Below are 18098 nucleotides of genomic sequence, written 5' to 3'. Positions count from 1 at the left end.
CATACACCCACACATAAATACGTATGTATGTATATACATATGGAAAATGTATCAAGCTGTACACTTTTTATGTATTTTTTATGCCTCAAAAAAAAGTTTTTAATCTCCCACCCCCAAAAGGCCATTTGAAACCTGCCCTGATGAGAGACTCAAACACTCTACCCCGGCCCCCTTCTGTCCTCCTGGGCATGTACCAAACCTCTTCTGAGTCCCTCTTTGTGCTTGCAGAGTGCTGAGCACCAGGTCTTGTCCACAAACAATTCAAAATCTCTGCCCTCCAGGTCTTAGGCTCTTGCAGAGTTTCACACTTCTGGCTACAACAAACTTTTTTTTTTTTTTTTAAGATTTTTATTTATTTATTCCTGAGAGATACAGATAGAAACAGAGACATAGAGGGAGAAGCAGGCTTCATGCAAGGGGCCCGATGTGGGACTCAATCCCAGGACTCCAGGATCATGCCCTGGGCTGAAGGCAGCCGCTAAACCACTGAGCCACCCAGGCATCCCAACAAACTGTTGTTTATTCGACTCCGAAGAAGGAGGATGAAAACCTGTTGGACTCTGATTGAAGCCTGAGTAGTGGTTTGAACCTGGTGTGCAATGAGTTAGGCTTGTGCATCCATGTGGGAGGGACCCTGTGGGGTGTGTCAAGACTTCCTACCTATGCTGGTAGGTACATGTTACAAAGCAAGGCTTGGGACCATAGGGGTGCTTCACTTAATTGTGGTGAAAAATAAAAAAAGGAAGAGAGTACTCATCCTTCCACTACCCACAAATAAACCCCACAAACATTCTTCTTTTTTCCTCCTCCTCCTCTTCTTCTTCCTCTTCTTTCTTTCTTTCTTTCTTTCTTTCTTTCTTTCTTTCTTTCTTTCTTTCTTTCTTTTCTTCTTCTCTTTCTTTCTTTCTTTCTTTCTTTTTCTTTCTTCTTCTTTTTTCTTCTTTCTTCTTCTTCTTCAATTTATTTATTTAAGAGAGAGAGACAGTATGCAGGGAGGGGCAGAGGGAGAGAAGAAGACTCTGCTAAGCGCAGAGCCTGATACACGGCTCAAACTCACAATCTTAAGATCACGACCTGAGCCAAAATCAAGAGTCAGATGCTCAACCAATTGAATCACTCAGGTGCTCTGGAGCTTTCCCTTCTGAGCTGAGTTACCATTATGGTGCTTGACAAGTGGACTGCTTGTCTGGAAGTGTACATCAATGAGGATGTCCAAACACATTGTATTTACTGTAAAACTTTAGTGTCCAGATGCTGGAAGGTGACAGGGAGACAGGTGAGTGGGTCAGAGGGAAGGTGATGCTGTGGTCAAGAGAGCTAATGACTGGTCATCTCACCTGGCCCAGTGGGCTGAGCAAAAGTAAGAAGAGTATCCTACCACCTTCATGTGTTCAATATTTGCCACATACTGGGTACTTTCTCTATATATCCTTTTGGTAAACTGTTCACATTCACAGCTAGGAAGATGCATTGCTGAGATTCAAACCCAGGACTGCCTGACTCCAAAGCCCAAGCATGCCTGCTACTCCAAGATATCACACTCAAGGTCACAGGCTGCTGGGTAGGTTGGGGTAAACCAAGCATTTGCCCCAACCCCGTCCGGGGAGGGACCTGCTTCAGTTATAGCACTCAGCACCACCAACACAGAGAAGTGTCATGTTTGCTTTTCCAACACCCACTCTGAATATCAATACTACCCTTTGCCCTGGTGTAGAGGCCCCTGTGACACAGGCTATGTTCTGTAGGTAGGCAGGAGCCTAGTCATCCAAAACAAGCCTGATTGCCCTGTTTGAGTCCCTTTCTTGGCCTGTCATTTTGCCCCTCAGAGCCCTGATCCCAATTCTCCTCATGAATGACAAGTCCTAGGCAAAGAATGACGTCCACTCACCCTGCCATCTCTGACATCTTCACCACCTCCTTCCCTACCTTTATTCCACCAACACAGAGAAGTGTCATGTTTGCTTTTCCAACACCCACTCTGAATATCAATACTACCCTTTGCCCTGGTGTAGAGGCCCCTGTGACACAGGCTATGTTCTGTAGGTAGGCAGGAGCCTAGTCATCCAAAACAAGCCTGATTGCCCTGTTTGAGTCCCTTTCTTGGCCTGTCATTTTGCCCCTCAGAGCCCTGATCCCAATTCTCCTCATGAATGACAAGTCCTAGGCAAAGAATGACGTCCACTCACCCTGCTATCTCTGACATCTTCACCACCTCCTTCCCTACCTTTATTCCTGATACTCTGGCAGGGATCTACTCTGTCTTTATCACAGTCTGGAGGGTGACTAGCTGACTCACCCCTCACTCCATCCTTGCTGCAACCAGAAGGACAGACAGCAGCATGTGCAGCCAGGGGATGTCAGCTGTCACCAAGTGGCAGCTGAAGGGGTGGTGGTGAAATGGGTCTTTTGGGGGCCTTAGGTCTACCAGTTTCTTTACTGCAAAAGCCCAAACTCTTGGTTATTCATGGGGATATAACTAGGGAGAGTGCGTGTATCACCATGGCAGAAGCCAGGGCAACCTACAGGGAATACAACCTTCTGTTTGGTGATTAGGGATCAGTACCTCTTGCTGTTATTGATGTTTCCAGCATTCTTAAAGGGCAAGGGGGTGTCAACACAAGTCTCTGGATGAGGCTATCTCAAATGACCACAGGCCAGGTCAATAAAGTGATTTCTTTGGCACACCAGGTGGCCCAGGGTAAAATAGCTCAGTGAAGGAAGGCTGCACATTCCCGGAAATCTTTGGGGCCAGACAGGCATATGCTTTCCTCACCTTGGGGCTAGGACAGCTTCCAAGAAGTGTTATGTCAATGAGGAGGGCCATTATAGGATACATTACATCAGAAGGTGGTGATTATGGGAAGTGTTGTGTCAACAAGATTAACTGTATGGAAGATGTCTCATCACTGAGGAGACCACTATAGGAGAACGGTGGTTGTTACAGAAAAGTGTTATGTCCACAAGGAGGGATGTTACAGAAGATATTGACATGGAAGGTCTTAAACCAATAAGAATGGATATTATAGGGGTTCAACCATCATGGAAAAAGTTACATCAACAAAGCTAGGTGTATTGACACCTGGACAGTGACAGTATTGGGACTAGCCAGTGATCTTAAGGTAATCATGCTAAACATTCAGGGAGATAAAAAACAGCATTGAGGGATCAAGAATACCAAGATGAGGGTTTTGAGGAGCCTGGCCCCAAAACACATTGTGTTGGCAGGTGGAAGGAAAAAGCAGATGGTTATTCCTGAAAGGGAGAGAAGACACTGTGGTTCTGAGCACTTTGCATTTCATGAGCCACATTCCTTCCGTACAACAGGAGTTGATCCTACTGTTAAGTGTTATTATCAGGAAGTAAGAGGAGGATGGAAACAAAACCAGCTAGAAATTCCCAGAGCAACAGGGCATTTAATCCTCATTCAACTACATTCTGTTTTGCTCCTAGAGCTGGTCTCCAGTTATAAATCATACATTGAAGGATCATGTTTTTTTTAAAGTTTTAAAATTCCAGTTAGTTAACGCATAGTGTAATATTAGTTGCAGGTATACAATATAGTGGTTTAACACGTCCATACAGTACTGGGTGCTCATCGAGACAAATGTGCTCCTTAATCCCCTTCACCTACTTCACTCATTCCCCCCCCCCCTTCCCTACCCTCTGGTAACCATCAGTTTATTCTCTATAGTTGAGTCTGTTTCTTGGTGTGTCTCTCTCTTTTTCTTTCCCCTTTGCTTGTTTGTTTTGTTTTTTAAATTCCACATATGAGTGAAATCATACGGTATTTGTCTTTCCCTGGCTGACTTATTTCACTTAACATGGTATTCTCTAGCTCCATCAATGTTTTGTAAATGGCAAGATTTCACTCTTTTTTATGACCGAGTAATATTCCATTGTGTGTGTATCTATAGATATCTATATCTCTACCATATCTTCTTTACCTATTTATCAATCAATGGATACTTGAGCTGCTTCCATAATTTAGCTGTTGTAGATACTACTGCTGTAAACATCAGGGTGCTTGTATCTCTTTGAATTAGCGCTTTTGTATTGTTTGGGTGAATACCTAGTAGTATGATTGCTGGATCCTAGGGTAGTTCTATTTTTAGCTTTTTGAGGGACTTCCATACTGTTTTCCAGAGTGGCTGCACCAGTTTGCATTCCCACCAACGGTGCAAGAGGGTTCCCCTTTCTCTGCATCCTCGCCAACACCTGTTGTTTCTCGTGGTTTTGATTTAAGTCATTCTGATGGTGTAAGGTGGTATTTCACTGTAGTTTTGATTTGCCTTTCCCTGATGACGAGTGATATTGAGCATCTTTTCGTGTGTCTGTTGGCCATCTGGATGTTGAAGGATCACCTTTAATTACGTTTTTTCAGATAGTGGATCAGTTAGCAAGTTGTCTTTTCAGAGACGGTGGGAAAATGCTCTGGAAATGTCAAAACAACACTGTGGGATTGTTAATGAATGACAGAGCCAACCTCACGGTTTGTTGTGATGTCCCACAGACCTCAGACACGAGGACACCTTGTCTTCCTCCTTCTCTTTTCCTGCTAGTCTCCATCCCCAAACTTCACTGCAGTTTTTATACATATATCTTTCAAGTGTACTTATCACATTGGACAGTGTCTCAAACTCAGCTTTTGGGGCGCAGGCACGCAGAGTAAACGAGGAAAAGCCAACATGGGGTATTTGCAGAATCAGAGGGTGCATGCTCTACTAAATACTTTGTGATTCAGCTTTATTTCAAAACACATCAAGCCAAGACCTCTTATTTGCAGCCCCCAGTTTACATGTTTGAATCCCTTTTAGATGGTGAGTCCCTGCAGAGCAAGGGACTCAAGTTTCCTACCTCTGTATATCTACCATCTAGCACAGGGGCCCTGCAAGGTCTGTGGAATGGCTGGGACTTATTACTAAATGGCTTAAGGCTGGACAAGATTTTTCAAAGACTTCCTAGGCAAAAATCAAATTCTCTAGGCCTGCTCAGTACTAGACTCTAAGAGTGCATTGAGGGAGAAATGCAGCAATTTGCTCTTCAAGAAAAGTTGCTCCAAGTGGAGAAGGTAGCTTTCGTCATTAGTTCCCTAATTCCCAGTGACAGGAATTTTTACTATCCTTTACTGCAATCTTTCTACACAACCAAATTCTTGCAGGAAGCAACTGTAGGCTTCATGCAGACAGTATCTATATTCACAAGATCTGTTTTTTTAAAATCTCTTTTTTTAATTAAGATTTTTATTTATTTATTCATGAGAGACAGAGAGAAAGAGAGAGAGAGAGAGAGAGAGAGAGAGGCAGAGACACAGGCAGAGGGAGAAGCAGGCTCCATGCAGGGAGCCTGATGTGGGACTCGATCCTGGGTCTCCAGGATCACGCCCTGGATTGAAGGTGGTGCTAAACCGCTGAGCCACCCGGGCTGCCCACAAGATCTGTTTTTTAACAAAACTATTGATTGCTATACTCATACCTGGCTTTATTTTTTTTAATTTAGAATTATTATTATTTTTGAAAGATTTTATTTATTTATTTGACAGAGAAAGAGCACAAGCAGGGGGAGTGGCAGGCAGAGGAAGAGAGAGAAGCAGATTCCCCACTGAGCAGGGAGCCCAATATGGGGCTGGATCCCAGGACCCTGAGACCATGACCTGAGCCAAAGGCAGATGCTTAGCCGACTGAGCCACCCATGTGCCCTAAAATTATTTTTAAAGCAAAACTTTGGTGATAGAAGGCTAAAGGCCAATCAGTGGTTGCCTGGAAATTGACTGCAGAGGGGTCTGGAGGAACTTTGTAGGGTGGTAGGGATGTTTATCCTGCATTTGACAGGACTCATGGAATAGTGCCATTGTGATTGGTGAATCTTGTGCCGTGTATTTTAGAGCTTAATTTTATGGCTTTATCTTATATCTTAATAAGGCTGAAAGATATCTTTTACATTTAGATAAATAATACATGAAGCACAAAGAAAAAACGAGTCTTTTGATCAGTAAAAAGCCTTACTTTTATCTTGAATCTACAGGCGCAACCACTGATACCAGCTTCTTGTGTGTCCTTACACAGGGAATCTGTGAATATGTAAGATATATCTATATGCCACCCTGATTTTATTTCATTTTCTTTTGCCAAAGGCAACATGCTATACTCACTGTTCTGAATCTTACGTTTTTTTTTGGTCCATAATATATCTTGATGTCACTCCACATCAGTATATTAAAAGCTACCCAATTGCCTTAAATGGCTACATAGCATTCTACTGTTGCGATGTACCATGATCTATTTAACCAGGCTTCTAATGATGGACATTTGGGTTTTTCCCAGTCTCTAGCTACCAGGACAAGGAGCTTATCTAGATGCTTATCTAGAGTTTCAAGGTGCCAGTGGCACACACCTTCCCGGGGTCCCAGGGTCCTGGCTTGAACTTGCATTGTATTCCCCACACAGGCACAGAGCAGGGAGGCTGGAAGATGTTGATGCAAGTGTTCAGTGATGGGCTCTTGTAAGACGACCCAAGCACTGTTTACAATTTGAAAACGTCTTCCATGTTCTGACAAGTTGAGAACTTGCTCCTGATAGATTTAGCCCAAGGCTGAAGTGCCTGATAAGATTGTCAGCAACTTCTAGGCTGGTTGGGTAATTCTTCATCTCTGGGAGGGGATTAAAGGCAGGGGTCCAGCTCTGCTTCCACAGCTTGGCAGGTCTCGGGGTATGACACCTGCTCACAAGAATAGCTATAATCCTCAGAAGCCTACTGGGGTGTTCTCATTCATTCCTCAGAGTAATTGAGCATGGCATTAAAGTTATATAAAACTGGTCTGGTCAGTTCCTTGGCTAACAAGAAATACACATACAATGTGTGTATGTGTGTGTAGGTGCTCACTTGCAATTTTTAAAAACTTGTTCTAGTGTCACTGACAACGACTTCTTTCAATTTTAAATCCAGCAGCTTCACTGCTAGGAACTTCCCATGAGATGCCCTCACACATGCCCAAAGTCAACTGTGCTGGGATAGAAACCCAAGCACAGCATGTGGTAGCAGAGGCCTGAGAACTACCTAAATGTCTCTCACGAGTGACCTGGTTACAGAGGCTCTGGCTTGGTAGCTACATCCAGACTGTCTACTCTTGAAAATCTCCCAGTTCTTCTTGGGCTCAAGTCAAATAATCAAAGAAATAGCAATTCTCATTAGCTGAGGAATCTGTTCCAGGCCAGATCCGGTGCTAAGTGATTTACAGACATGATTTCATTCTGACCTCCAGCTACCCACGAGGTGCTGCTGGGTCCCTGTTTGGAACTGAGGACATTGAGTCTTAAAAGATGCTAAGTAACTAGCCCAAGCCACCTAGTTAGGAGGTGGGGGAGTCAGGATTTGAACCAAGCTTTGCCCTATCCCAATGTTTGTCTGAATGAGATTGCTTCTGAAAAGCCAGCAGGTAACCGTGAGCCCATTAAGACCTCTGGCTCAAATCCTTCCATTTCTCTGCTCCCCTCTCCCTCTGCCAGTTTCCTGGGCCCTTGGGGATGCATGGTCTGAGGACGTGAGAAATGCAGAGGTGAGCAAGAACCCAGAAGCCAATGGTGACTGAGCAGTGCTGGGTTTATGACTTGGAGATGCTTCAAGGCCAGCTCCAGTCAGACTTGTCACATGGCGCTCAGCAGTGAGGACAGCCCATCACCACTGCTGAATCCTCCTGAGGACCGTGTTCGCAGCTGTCGGAGGCCTCCAGCAAAGCAGAGGCTTCCAGCGGGAACAGCACATATAATAGTGCCTCCCCCTACACTGCTGGCTCTTGGCCTCACCTCCATGGTGCTGTACCACTCCACACAAGAGCCAGGTGTCTATCTCGGTCCAGGAGATGCTCTGAGCTCTTCCCATCAGGGGCTTTATCTCTGCATCCCTCATGATGTCCCTGGACCTCTCACCAAACATTTGCGAATGGTTTTCAGGTTCAACGCTGTTTTTAGCCAAACATTTCTGTTTGAAATAGCCTGATGTTCCTGCCACCAGATCAGTAGCAGAAGATAAGGTATCTGTTTGGATGAACAGCATGTGCCTGGACAGACACTATCCCAGGCCACCTCCCAGCTGGACCACACATTATCGAGTGCTACAGAAGGCTCCTCGTGGCTTCAAGCACTGTGTGGTATCGTGCATGGCCACGTGGCTGACCCGACACCCAAAACAACAGCTTAACTTATGCTCCATGTGATTTTTGGGACTCATAAAATTTGATGAAACTCATTTCTGGAGACTATGTTCTATCATCGCAGACACAGGCAGCAGATTGGTACTTCGCATATTTTTGCAGAAATGGCATATTTCACCCAGAATCCTCTGGTCTTCTGTCACAGAGGGTCAGAAGTATCTGCACTTCACTTAAAACTTAAAGAAAGCTACATCGTCTGTGTTTATGGAAACGTTTTATTTTATTCTTTCAAGATATTTCCAAATTTATTACTTAAAGATGCTCCTCCTGTGAAGTGGGACATGTAATGGCTTTGGAGTCATATTGCTGAGTGGTGTTTGCACTGGATGGCTGATGCAAGAGGACGGCCCCTCCCGGGCAAAGTCAGGCCAGTAAGGCCGTCAGAGGTGCCCCGGCCCTGGGCTCCTCTGCTCAGGAGAGATTCGAGAAGGGCAGACTACTTTTTCTAAGTCTAGCAGTTGAAGAAAGAACTTTTAATTTCATACAAGTTTGTGAAGCGAATCTCTGTAAGGCAAATTCTGATTTTCTATTGTGTTCTCTCACAGATTCCAGGATAGCTATTTAGAGAAAACCAAAGCGAACCAAACCACCTAGTTAGGATGCTGTGGGGGCAATATGGCTCAAATGGGGAGAACATACAGGACAATACAAAGTCCTTGTCACGATCATTACTGCCACCAGCAAACCGTCCACAGAGGGGGAGGCCAGGCACTTCTGGTGGGACTTCTTTCCTTCCAGTCTCTTTTCCTGAGCTCACATCAGATGGACAGAAAGATAGTAAGATGACATGAGTCATGTTTGCGTGCGCACACACAAACACACACAACTTTACTCCCTGCTTCCTTCACTGCATCACAAGCAAGTCCTCATCATTTTCTGGTGATTCCCTGGCAAGTTTCCAGGAGGGAGTTTGCATTCGGTGGATCCACTGCCAACCCCACCCACTGCTTCCTGAGCACAGGTTTCAGGGGACCAGCAGAGACTTAGCACATGTTCTATGCAGTGAAGGCCCCAGGTCCTGGTGAGAGGCCGAGGACCTGGATCACCAGGGAGGTCTCCTCTACCCTCTGCAGGAACACAGAGAGCTATGGTTCTCTCTGTCAATCCACATTCTCTTGTTTTCTACTCTCCAGGACCGAGCCTCCCTCTTCCTCCCCTTCTGTGTGATCTGCCTTGGATCTGGAGCCAGAAGACCCAAGGTTTAGAACTTCTGGCCCTTGGGACACCTGGGTGTCTCAGGGGTTGAGCATCTGCCTTTGGCTCAGGGCCTGATCCCAGAGTCCCAGGATCGAGTCCCACATCGGGCTCCCTCCATGGAGCCTGCTTCTCCCTCTGCCTATGTCTCTGCCTCTCTGTGTGTGTCTCTCATGGATAAATAAACAAAATCTTAAAAAAAAAAAAACAACTACTTCTGGCCCTCAGCCCCTTCCAACAATGTGACCCAAAGAAGTCATCTAACTTCTGGAGCTTGTTGCCTCCTAAAAAGACTCGCTTGAGGGTTGACCTGGAGTACCCATCTATTCATTCCAAACATAATTTATTAAATGCCAGCCATGTGCCAGTCAGTTCCACCCGCTAAACTCATGGGGGTTGGATATGAACCGGTCTGATCTCTTCCTCCAACTCAGGGATCTCCAGGAGTCCACAGATCAGCTTTGGTTTAAATCAGATCATACAACATTAGGGCTGGTGCTTCCTCTTTATGGTCCAAATCCCTACATTAAAGATTGGAAAACCGGGACCCAGAGAGACGAGGCAACTTTTTCATGTCTGAAAGCTCACCGTTAACAAGACTTGAGGTCACCACCATGCGCCCCTGACTCTTAAGTCTGGTACTCTTCCTACCCTGCCCACTGCCTTGCCAATTGGACAAGGCTAACTTCTTCCAGGGTCACATCTGGACTACATTTCTGTCTCCTTTCCAGGGAGAGGGGGCCATGCCACTGAGTTCTAGCCAAGAGAAAGGCAGCACAAACGATGTGAAACAACCCCCACGCTCAGGCCATAAAACCCTTCCACGTGAGCTGCTTTGCAGTCCTCTGTCTTCCATCAGTTTGATGTGGATGAGCCAGAAGGTGAAGGAGTCTGGGTTCTCATCACTGCTTGGAGAAGATCCCCTGTTTGGGATCTTAGATGAGAAATAAATACACACCTGATGTGGTCAAGCCATTACCCATGTTTGGGTTTTTGTGTTACAGCAGCTTAGAGTGTGTTATACCTTAACCATGAGACTCACCTATGTAAAAAGTCAGTAAAAAACAAATCACTCTTCAGTGTCAACATGAGGTGCTATCAGAGCCTCCATCTGCAGGACTCCTGGCAGGCTGAGTGCTTAGGGGAAAGTAGATACTTAGAAGGAAGTTAAAAACGTTTCTCTCCCCTAAAACTTAGGGTTAGTTTGAACTGGAAAGACTAAAGGAAGGAGTAAACCCCAGCGTGAGGAGGTACCGAGTCTCCACTCTAGAACAAGTCTGCCCAGATTCAGAGATCCGAGCCACCACTCATTAGCTGTGACCCTGGGCAGGTTATCTCACTTCTGTTACTCACTTCGCTCCATTTGTTCTTTGATACTTTCTATACAAATCCTTTGACCCAGTAATTCCCTCCTCCAGGAATTTCACTCACAGGTAAACTTGTCTATATGCCTAATGAAGTCAACTGCAAGTACGGTCACTGAAGCTCTGATTATAAAAATAAAAGGCTAGGGTGCCTGGCTGGCCCAGTGGGTTAAGCCTTTGGCTCAGGTCATGATCTCAGGGTTCTGGGATCAAGCCTCACGTTGGGCTCCACACTCAGTGGGGAGTCTGCTTTTCCCTCCCTCTGCTCACGCTCTCTCTCTCTCAAATAAATAAGTAAAATCTTTTTAAAAAATTAAATAAATAAGAACAAAAGACTGGAAACAACCTACCAGTCAGGGGCTGGTGAAATATATCATGGTGCACCCATGACAAGGAATATTATGCAACCGGCAAAAAGAATGTGTTCTAATCTGGTGTGAGCACGGGATGGACAAAAATCACAAAAAATGAACAAAATCAAGCAGCATGTGAGACACATCCTATTCCATATACTATGGTTATGCTCCTGCTGTGTAAAGAAGGGAGGTACATACATTTGTAAGTGTGTACGTGCATAGAATAGCTCAAGAACAATGCACAGGAAACCATGGCTGCCTCTGCGAGAAAGCCTGGGGTCAGTGGTGGACAGGGATGTACTTCTTCCCATGTGCCCTTTCCTACTCTTTGAATTTTTGTTACCATGTCCAGGTGTTTTCAAAGCACAGTCCTTAAATTCTTTGAATATTAAAAGCACATACACATCCCCAGAACAAATATGAACACAGCACTTGATAAGCGTTGCCTGTTTGGTTTTAAATGAAAAGACACGTCTGGAGCGCAGATGTGTAGTCCTCTGAGAGCACTAGCGAATGCTGCCTTCAGGAGCCCCACTGTGCAAAGGGGTTACGGCACACCAGTGACAGGAGCTGGGCTCTGCAGTCCGGCTACCTGGGCTGCCATCTCAGCACCACTACCTACCAGCTGGGTAACCCTGGGCAAGTTACTTCACCTCTCTGTGCTCAATACAGGGGTCTTCATGGGGGTACTTGCTTGAGGATGGAGAGGCGAAACACTAGTAGGTTTACTCAAGAGCACCTCCTCAATTTACATTTTCTCAGGAGAAAGCAGGGGAGCTGTTATTACTCAAACCTTGTTTCCTCCATCATAGTTCTTTCTGGGTGTCTATAGAGGAAACATGAATATTTACAGATTCAAACACAACATTTTAAACAAAATGGAACTCAGAAGGTCTCAATCTACAATACAAATACAATAGGTGGAGTGTCAGGATCTAGTGGAGATGCCCCGAGTGCCTGTGGGGGTGGGGGTACAGCAAGTTCCTACACACAAAGCAGCTGTCTGCAAAGAACCATATACACGGTTTGGCAATCCGGAAGTGATGTCTTATGTATTTCACACTGAATAAAATTGGGTGTTAATTATAGATGGGTGTCTTTCTGTGTTTCATTATGCTTTTGGACATAATGTGTGTGTCCAAAATGTGTGTGTGTGTGTGGGGGGGTTAGGTTGTCGTGCATTGGGTTGTTATTGTTTTTCCCATATGAAATAATGAGACATAGGGCATCGGTTAGTATTTTCATGCAGAATGTCTGGTTTTAAAGAATGAATTACTTACTGATGGTAAGCAAGCCATGCTGACATATAAAATATTCAGAAGAGTGGCTGGCACAGAGCAGATGCTCAATATGTGTTAGCTATGACAAGTAGTAGTTAGTGATTTTAAAAAATGATGTACTGAATACAAACCCAAGGCTACAGGGAGGTGAGGTAGGAAACTTGGCTCTCCTAGCCTGCTTGTCTAAAACGTTGCCAGCTGCCTGGGAGAAGGTGAAGGGCTAATTACAAGGCTGTCGGAAGTGGTTTGAAATAATTTGATTGTGGGATAATTTTTATAATTTAGAAGGATAATTAGAGGGTATGAACTTTTCTTAATCACTCAGGTGGAGAGCCTTAGCCATGGGTCTCACACATCAGGGGTCCTGTCACCCCTACCGCCCCACCTACCTTGAGCTCAATCAGGAATCCTTCTGACCAGCAAACTCCATCCCCTCCCCGACCTAACCCCAAGTCAGAGTCCCAGGTGAGGCTTGTGTTATAAGCCAGGGGATTCAGTTCTGGGTTTTTGTTTTTGTTTTTTTTTAAGATTTTATTTATTTATTTGAGAGAGCGAGCAGACAAGTGGGGGGAAGGGCAGAGGGAGAGAGAGAGAGAGGCAAACTCCCTGTTGAACAGGGCTTGATCCCAGGACCCTGAGATCATCACCTGAAATGAAAGGCAGACACTTAACCGACTGAGCCCTGTTTGTTTGGTTAGTTTTTGGCAAAATAAATAAATAAATAAATAAATAAATAAATAAATAAATAAATCACGGCTGGACTATTAGTACCATCTAGCTGGGGTGCCCCTAAGATTCTTGAACATCTGCCAACACTGTCAGACCCTGCTTGCTGAACTAGAGGGAGGAAAAGGCTTCTTCCATAGATGTCACTGAAACAGTGAGGATAGCCTGCGAGTGTGGAAACCGCACACTTGCACACGCGGGCTGGAACGTACACCAGGACCACAGGATGAGCTCACCACAGGGCCAAAGGGGAGGAGGTGTCCAACCTCCCTAACATCTTCTCTAATTTTCACGCCAGGAATTCCACTTCTAGAGTTTCAGTGGGACAGAATCATCAAGAAAGTGCAGAATAATATAGTAAACAAGAACCTGTTCTCAGATATATCAAAATGGGATTATCCAGCTTATACTATTTTATAACCTCGACAACACAAAGATGACACCATTTTATGTCAGTATATGAACTGTGCTACGTAATTTTTAATGTCTTATCAAAATTGATACAAGTAGTCCCCTATCGTCCGACACGTTCTGTCTTTTGAGCAGGAGAAATGGAAAGCAACCTAAATGTCCAACGATGGGGGACTAGTTAAAGCCATACAATGGATGGTCCCAGTTTTGGCTTTACACACACACACACACACACACACACACACACAGATGATAAGATTGCACCAAAGTGACCAAGGTGCTTTGCTCACCGATTATTATTTTTTATTTTGGTTATATATTTTTTTACCAATTTTTCTACAATAAGTATATATTACTTGAAACATGTAATTGCTGTTTTCAACTTCCTTCCCCTACCTTGAGAGCCTGGGAGAACCCCCAGAGGAGCACGCGTGGGGGCAGGGCAGGTCTTCGAGACAAAATGGCAGCATCTGAGGGGAGCCCGGAGGCTGATGGGCCAGCACCAGAGCACATCCCTACAGTCAGCAGAGCAGCCGTCTGTGTGACCGTAAGTCACGAAAGTCTGTGGGGCTGAGGGAGGCTGCTCGGTCCTACCAGTTACACATTCCAGACAACAGCTGCCAGCTCCTCATCTGAATCTGAAGAATGATGAACACACACTCATCCAGGGTGAGTGAACACATCCTCTGACGTCTACTCACAGTTCCGACAACAAACCATGGCGGCAAGAATGGGGTCGCTGACCCAGACTCTGGTATCTCCGCAGTTCTCAAAAAGCCACCCCAGTTGAGGTTTTTTTTTTTTTTTTTTTTTTTTTTAAATTTATGATAGTCACAGAGAGAGAGAGAGAGGCAGAGACACAGGCAGAGGGAGAAGCAGGCTCCATGCACTGAGAGCCTGATGTGGGATTCGATCCCGGGTCTCCAGGATCGCGCCCTGGGCCAAAGGCAGGCGCCAAACCGCTGCGCACCCAGGGATCCCCCCAGTTGAGGTTTTAACAAGGTTATGACTCCAGCTTAGCCGGTTCTTCACTCGTGGAAGTGGGAGAGCAGCTGGTCACACCAAACCCACCCAAACACAGCGCCCTAAGACACAAACGTCCCTCTGCGCTTCGGTTCTGCAGGGACACCAAGTTCACTTTCACTCGGCTGAGTCTTTGCGTGGCAAGTTCAGGGATTAAAAAAACCTATCCACTGTGCGGGGCTCCCGGGCTTTCTCCATCTTTTCTGGACAGACCCCAGTGACTCCGCAAAGGCCCCGAACCCGTTAGGCCAGCTCCAAGACCTCAGGCAAAGCCCCTGCACCCCACAGCAGCAGCTCTAGCCTCCAAGACGTGGCCCTCGGCTCGGCCCAGTGACCTGGCCACACAGAGCCAGGTCTGGGGACCACAGGAAGGATTTAAGAAAGTGAGCTGGTAGGTCCTAGGCCTCCCGGTATTTACACCGGAGCGTCAGGAACTTCCTGGAAGGAAGGGACCCTGCGGGAGCTTCCGGAGATCAAGATGGAGCCTCTCCAGGCCACAGGGGAGCAGAGGAGACGCATTAACACAGGCCAGTTCGGGGCAGCCTGTCGTCTTTGTCATGAGTAATGCCTTCATTTACAGCACATTCCTCCCTCCCGGGGGAGTTCTGGGTATCACAGACAATGCAAAACCTCTCAAACCGTCCCCAGTTTCCGCACAGCTCCCAAGTGCGATTGGACACATGGACTTTTTCCTTCTCTCACACACAAGGACCCGTGTCTTCACTAGCGAAACCACCTCTTTATTCTTAAACCGATTTTCGTCTCCAAAGGAAATCTGGAAAGTCAAGGCTGACAGGGAACGTGTGTCACAGTAAACATGCATACGTGCAGCAGGTTTCAAACGAGGCCTTAAGACGTCCCATGGAATGTGCAGCAATGTCACCCCGATGCTGTCGGAGCAAGGAACCAGGAAGCCTTCCCTGCGTGTACGATGGTGGCAGTTGCCAGAACGCCAAAGTCCAGCGCACCCGCTTGGTTTTTTTTTTTTTTTTTTTCCTTCTTCTTCTTTTTATTCCTTAATTTAATTCACACTAACCTACCTGCCCGCCAACTACACCCCCTCCCCCCTTAGGCGCCGCAAAGAATAACCAAAGGCCACAATCGCTTCCTGGACAGCTCTTTGAAAATCACGGCACCTGCGCTGGCGAGGCCTCAGTCCCTACACGAAGACCCCTGGTTCTCGGCTGCTCCGATGCCCGCAGGACCCGCAGGGCACCTCCCCGCGGGCACCGGCAGCGCTGCGGCAGCGGGGGGGGGGGGGGCGGCGGTGCCCTCCCCGCAGCCGGGATAGCTGGGGACCCACACACTCCTCGGGGGCGCCCCCTCGCCGACCCCCTTGGGCCCGCAGAGCGCAGACCCGACCGCGAGGCGAGGCGAGGCGCGGGGCGGGGCGGGGCGGGGCGGGGCGGGCCTGCGGCGCCCCCGGGGCACTACCGCCCGGCGGCCTTCCCCGGCCCCGCGCTTTCATTTTCAAATCAAAGTTCCCGAACGTCGGGGGAGCTGAGGACGGGGAGCGCGGGCCGGGGAGGCGGATCCGCCGGGCTACGGGGCGCCGAGCCACAGTGGTCTTGCACCTCCTCCCGGGCCCGGGCGAGAGGGTGGCTCGCTCCCCGCGCCGGCCCCCGCGCCCCCGCGCCCGCGCGCCCCCAGGTGAAGCCCCGGGCGCTCCGCAGGTCCCCGGGCCTCGGCCGGGCGCACGCACCTTATTTCCTCCTGCGCCGTCGGCGCGCGCGGCGCTCATCCCCCCCCACGGCCGGGCTCCCCCCCCAGGGCCGGGCTCCCCCCCACGGCCGGGCTCCCCCCTACGGCCGGGCTCCCCCGTCTCCGGGACACTCCCAGGTACCGCGGCGCTCGGAACCGGGAGCGCACGGCCACCCCCTTCGCGGCGCGCCCCGGAGCCGGTGGTGCCGGGGACCCTGGCCGTCCAGTCAGGGCGTCCCGGCCGCGTCCCCCCTGCCGTCGCCCGGACCGGGCACCCCTGGGCTCCGCGGGACCCCTCCTCCGGGGCCCGTCCCCACTGCGCGCCACCCCGGGCCGCAGCGCACTCACCGGCTCGGCGCGGCAGGCGCCCGGCGCCCAGCAGCAGGACCCCCAGCAGCGCGAGCGCGACCCCGCGCCTCTGGCCGCCCATGGCTCGGCGGCGCCTGGGCCTCGGCGGGAGACCGGCTCGGAGCGGCGGCCGCGGGCGCGCGGGCCTGGCACGGGCTGCGCTGCGGGCGCTCCGCCCCGGCTAGCTCACCTGCGCGCGGGCGGGCCGGCCTGGGCTCCGCCCTGCGCCCCGGAGCCCGAGCCGGCCCAGCCTGTCCCCTCCTCTGCCGCCTCCTCCCCTTCCCGCCGCAGCGCCCGCCCCTCCCTCCAGGGCGCGGGGACCTGTGGCCGCTCTCCCGGGTGATTCCTCCCTCCCAAGGCCGAGCCTGCAAGTCTTTAGTCGACAGGCGCGGAGGTCGCCCTCGGGGAAGCCGGCCGCTCTCCGCCTTCGCTGTCCGGCCCACGAGGAAGCCCTTGTGAGCCCTGTTTTGCAAGGGAATCATACTTGTGGATCACCCAAGACCCGATTTCCTGTGGGCCTCCTACGGGATTTGGCTGCGGAACTGCGAGTCTGCAGCCTCGGGCACCTTGCCTGGCGCGTCTCTAAAGCTCACAGCACCCCTGCCACACTACGAGGAGACACGCTGCCCAAGGCCAGTTAGGCATATACAGAGGCAGGGTTTGACAGCGCAGGGAGGGTTTTCCACAAACGAAGTTGCTTTGAAGAACGTAGGTGTTTGAAGAACGAACGAATGAGTGAATGAATGAATGCATGAGGCTGGAAAGGTCCAAGAGAAGAAATCTGAACACGTCCACAGGGCACCTTCCTTGAATTGTGTGCGGAGTAGTATGTGTGGTCTGGGCACAGAGCCTCCAAGCCAGTCGTGGGGCTGTAAAAATCAACTGCCCTGGGTCCTTTGCCTCCTCCCAGCTGCCTGTGTGCTTCCTGTGTTTGGCTTCCCTGGTCTTGTGGGTTCTCCTTCCACCCTGTAGGCCACACACCAAGCCTAGGGGCAGGTGGCTGCAGGGAAAGGCAGTAGACGTTCAGGGACTCAGCTGGCAGACTAAGGGTCTCCAAGAATGACTCCATGCTCCCCCCCCCCCCCCCCCCCCCAGCTACCTGTGCCAATGGGCAGCCAGAGGCTGGGCCAGGGTCATCCAGAGTAGCCTAGGAGAGCTGGGAGGGGAATCCCAGCCCAGGCAATACCATCATCCTACTGTTCAGCCCCAACTTCTGTCTAATACCTGGGGGCACTGAACATCTCCCAGCAGCCCCTGCTCTCCTTATACATGGGGTAAGAAGTCATCTCTTAGGAGCTTCTTGCCCTTTCTTCTTTGTGTCTTCCCTGATGAGAATAAAGCAAACTCTGTCCTCTGGAGCCCACGGTCCACTAGGGAGGCAGAGATGTCCAGACTGAGGGCATGGACCCCACCCTTTACTCTTCCTAGAAAGGCCTGGACTGTGAGCTTTCATGGACCTCTGAGCTCATCTTCTGCTCCACTTTTCTCA

At 49.0% G+C, this 18098-nt stretch overlaps 1 protein-coding gene across 2 annotated transcripts in view; it reads right to left on the bottom strand.

Annotated features, from left to right (window-relative positions):
* The window catches only part of CDCP1 (CUB domain containing protein 1), a 59563-nt gene extending 42792 nt beyond the window's left edge, over nt 1–16771 (bottom strand). Inside the window, exon 1 of one of the 2 annotated variants that reach the window (XM_072721095.1) lies at nt 16610–16771. In XM_072721095.1, the coding sequence (XP_072577196.1) occupies nt 16610–16691 (82 nt within the window). In that variant the 5' untranslated portion in view covers nt 16692–16771. The remainder of the gene's footprint in view (nt 1–16609) is intronic. The other variant, XM_072721094.1, reaches the window with a different exon arrangement.
* Between the last annotated feature and the right edge of the window lie 1327 nt (nt 16772–18098).

The sequence above is a fragment of the Vulpes vulpes genome, chromosome 9, assembly GCF_048418805.1.
Source record: "Vulpes vulpes isolate BD-2025 chromosome 9, VulVul3, whole genome shotgun sequence".
NCBI lineage: Eukaryota > Metazoa > Chordata > Mammalia > Carnivora > Canidae > Vulpes > Vulpes vulpes.
The sequence above is the reverse complement of the archived record's forward strand: the minus strand, read 5'-3'. Positions and strand labels throughout refer to the sequence as shown.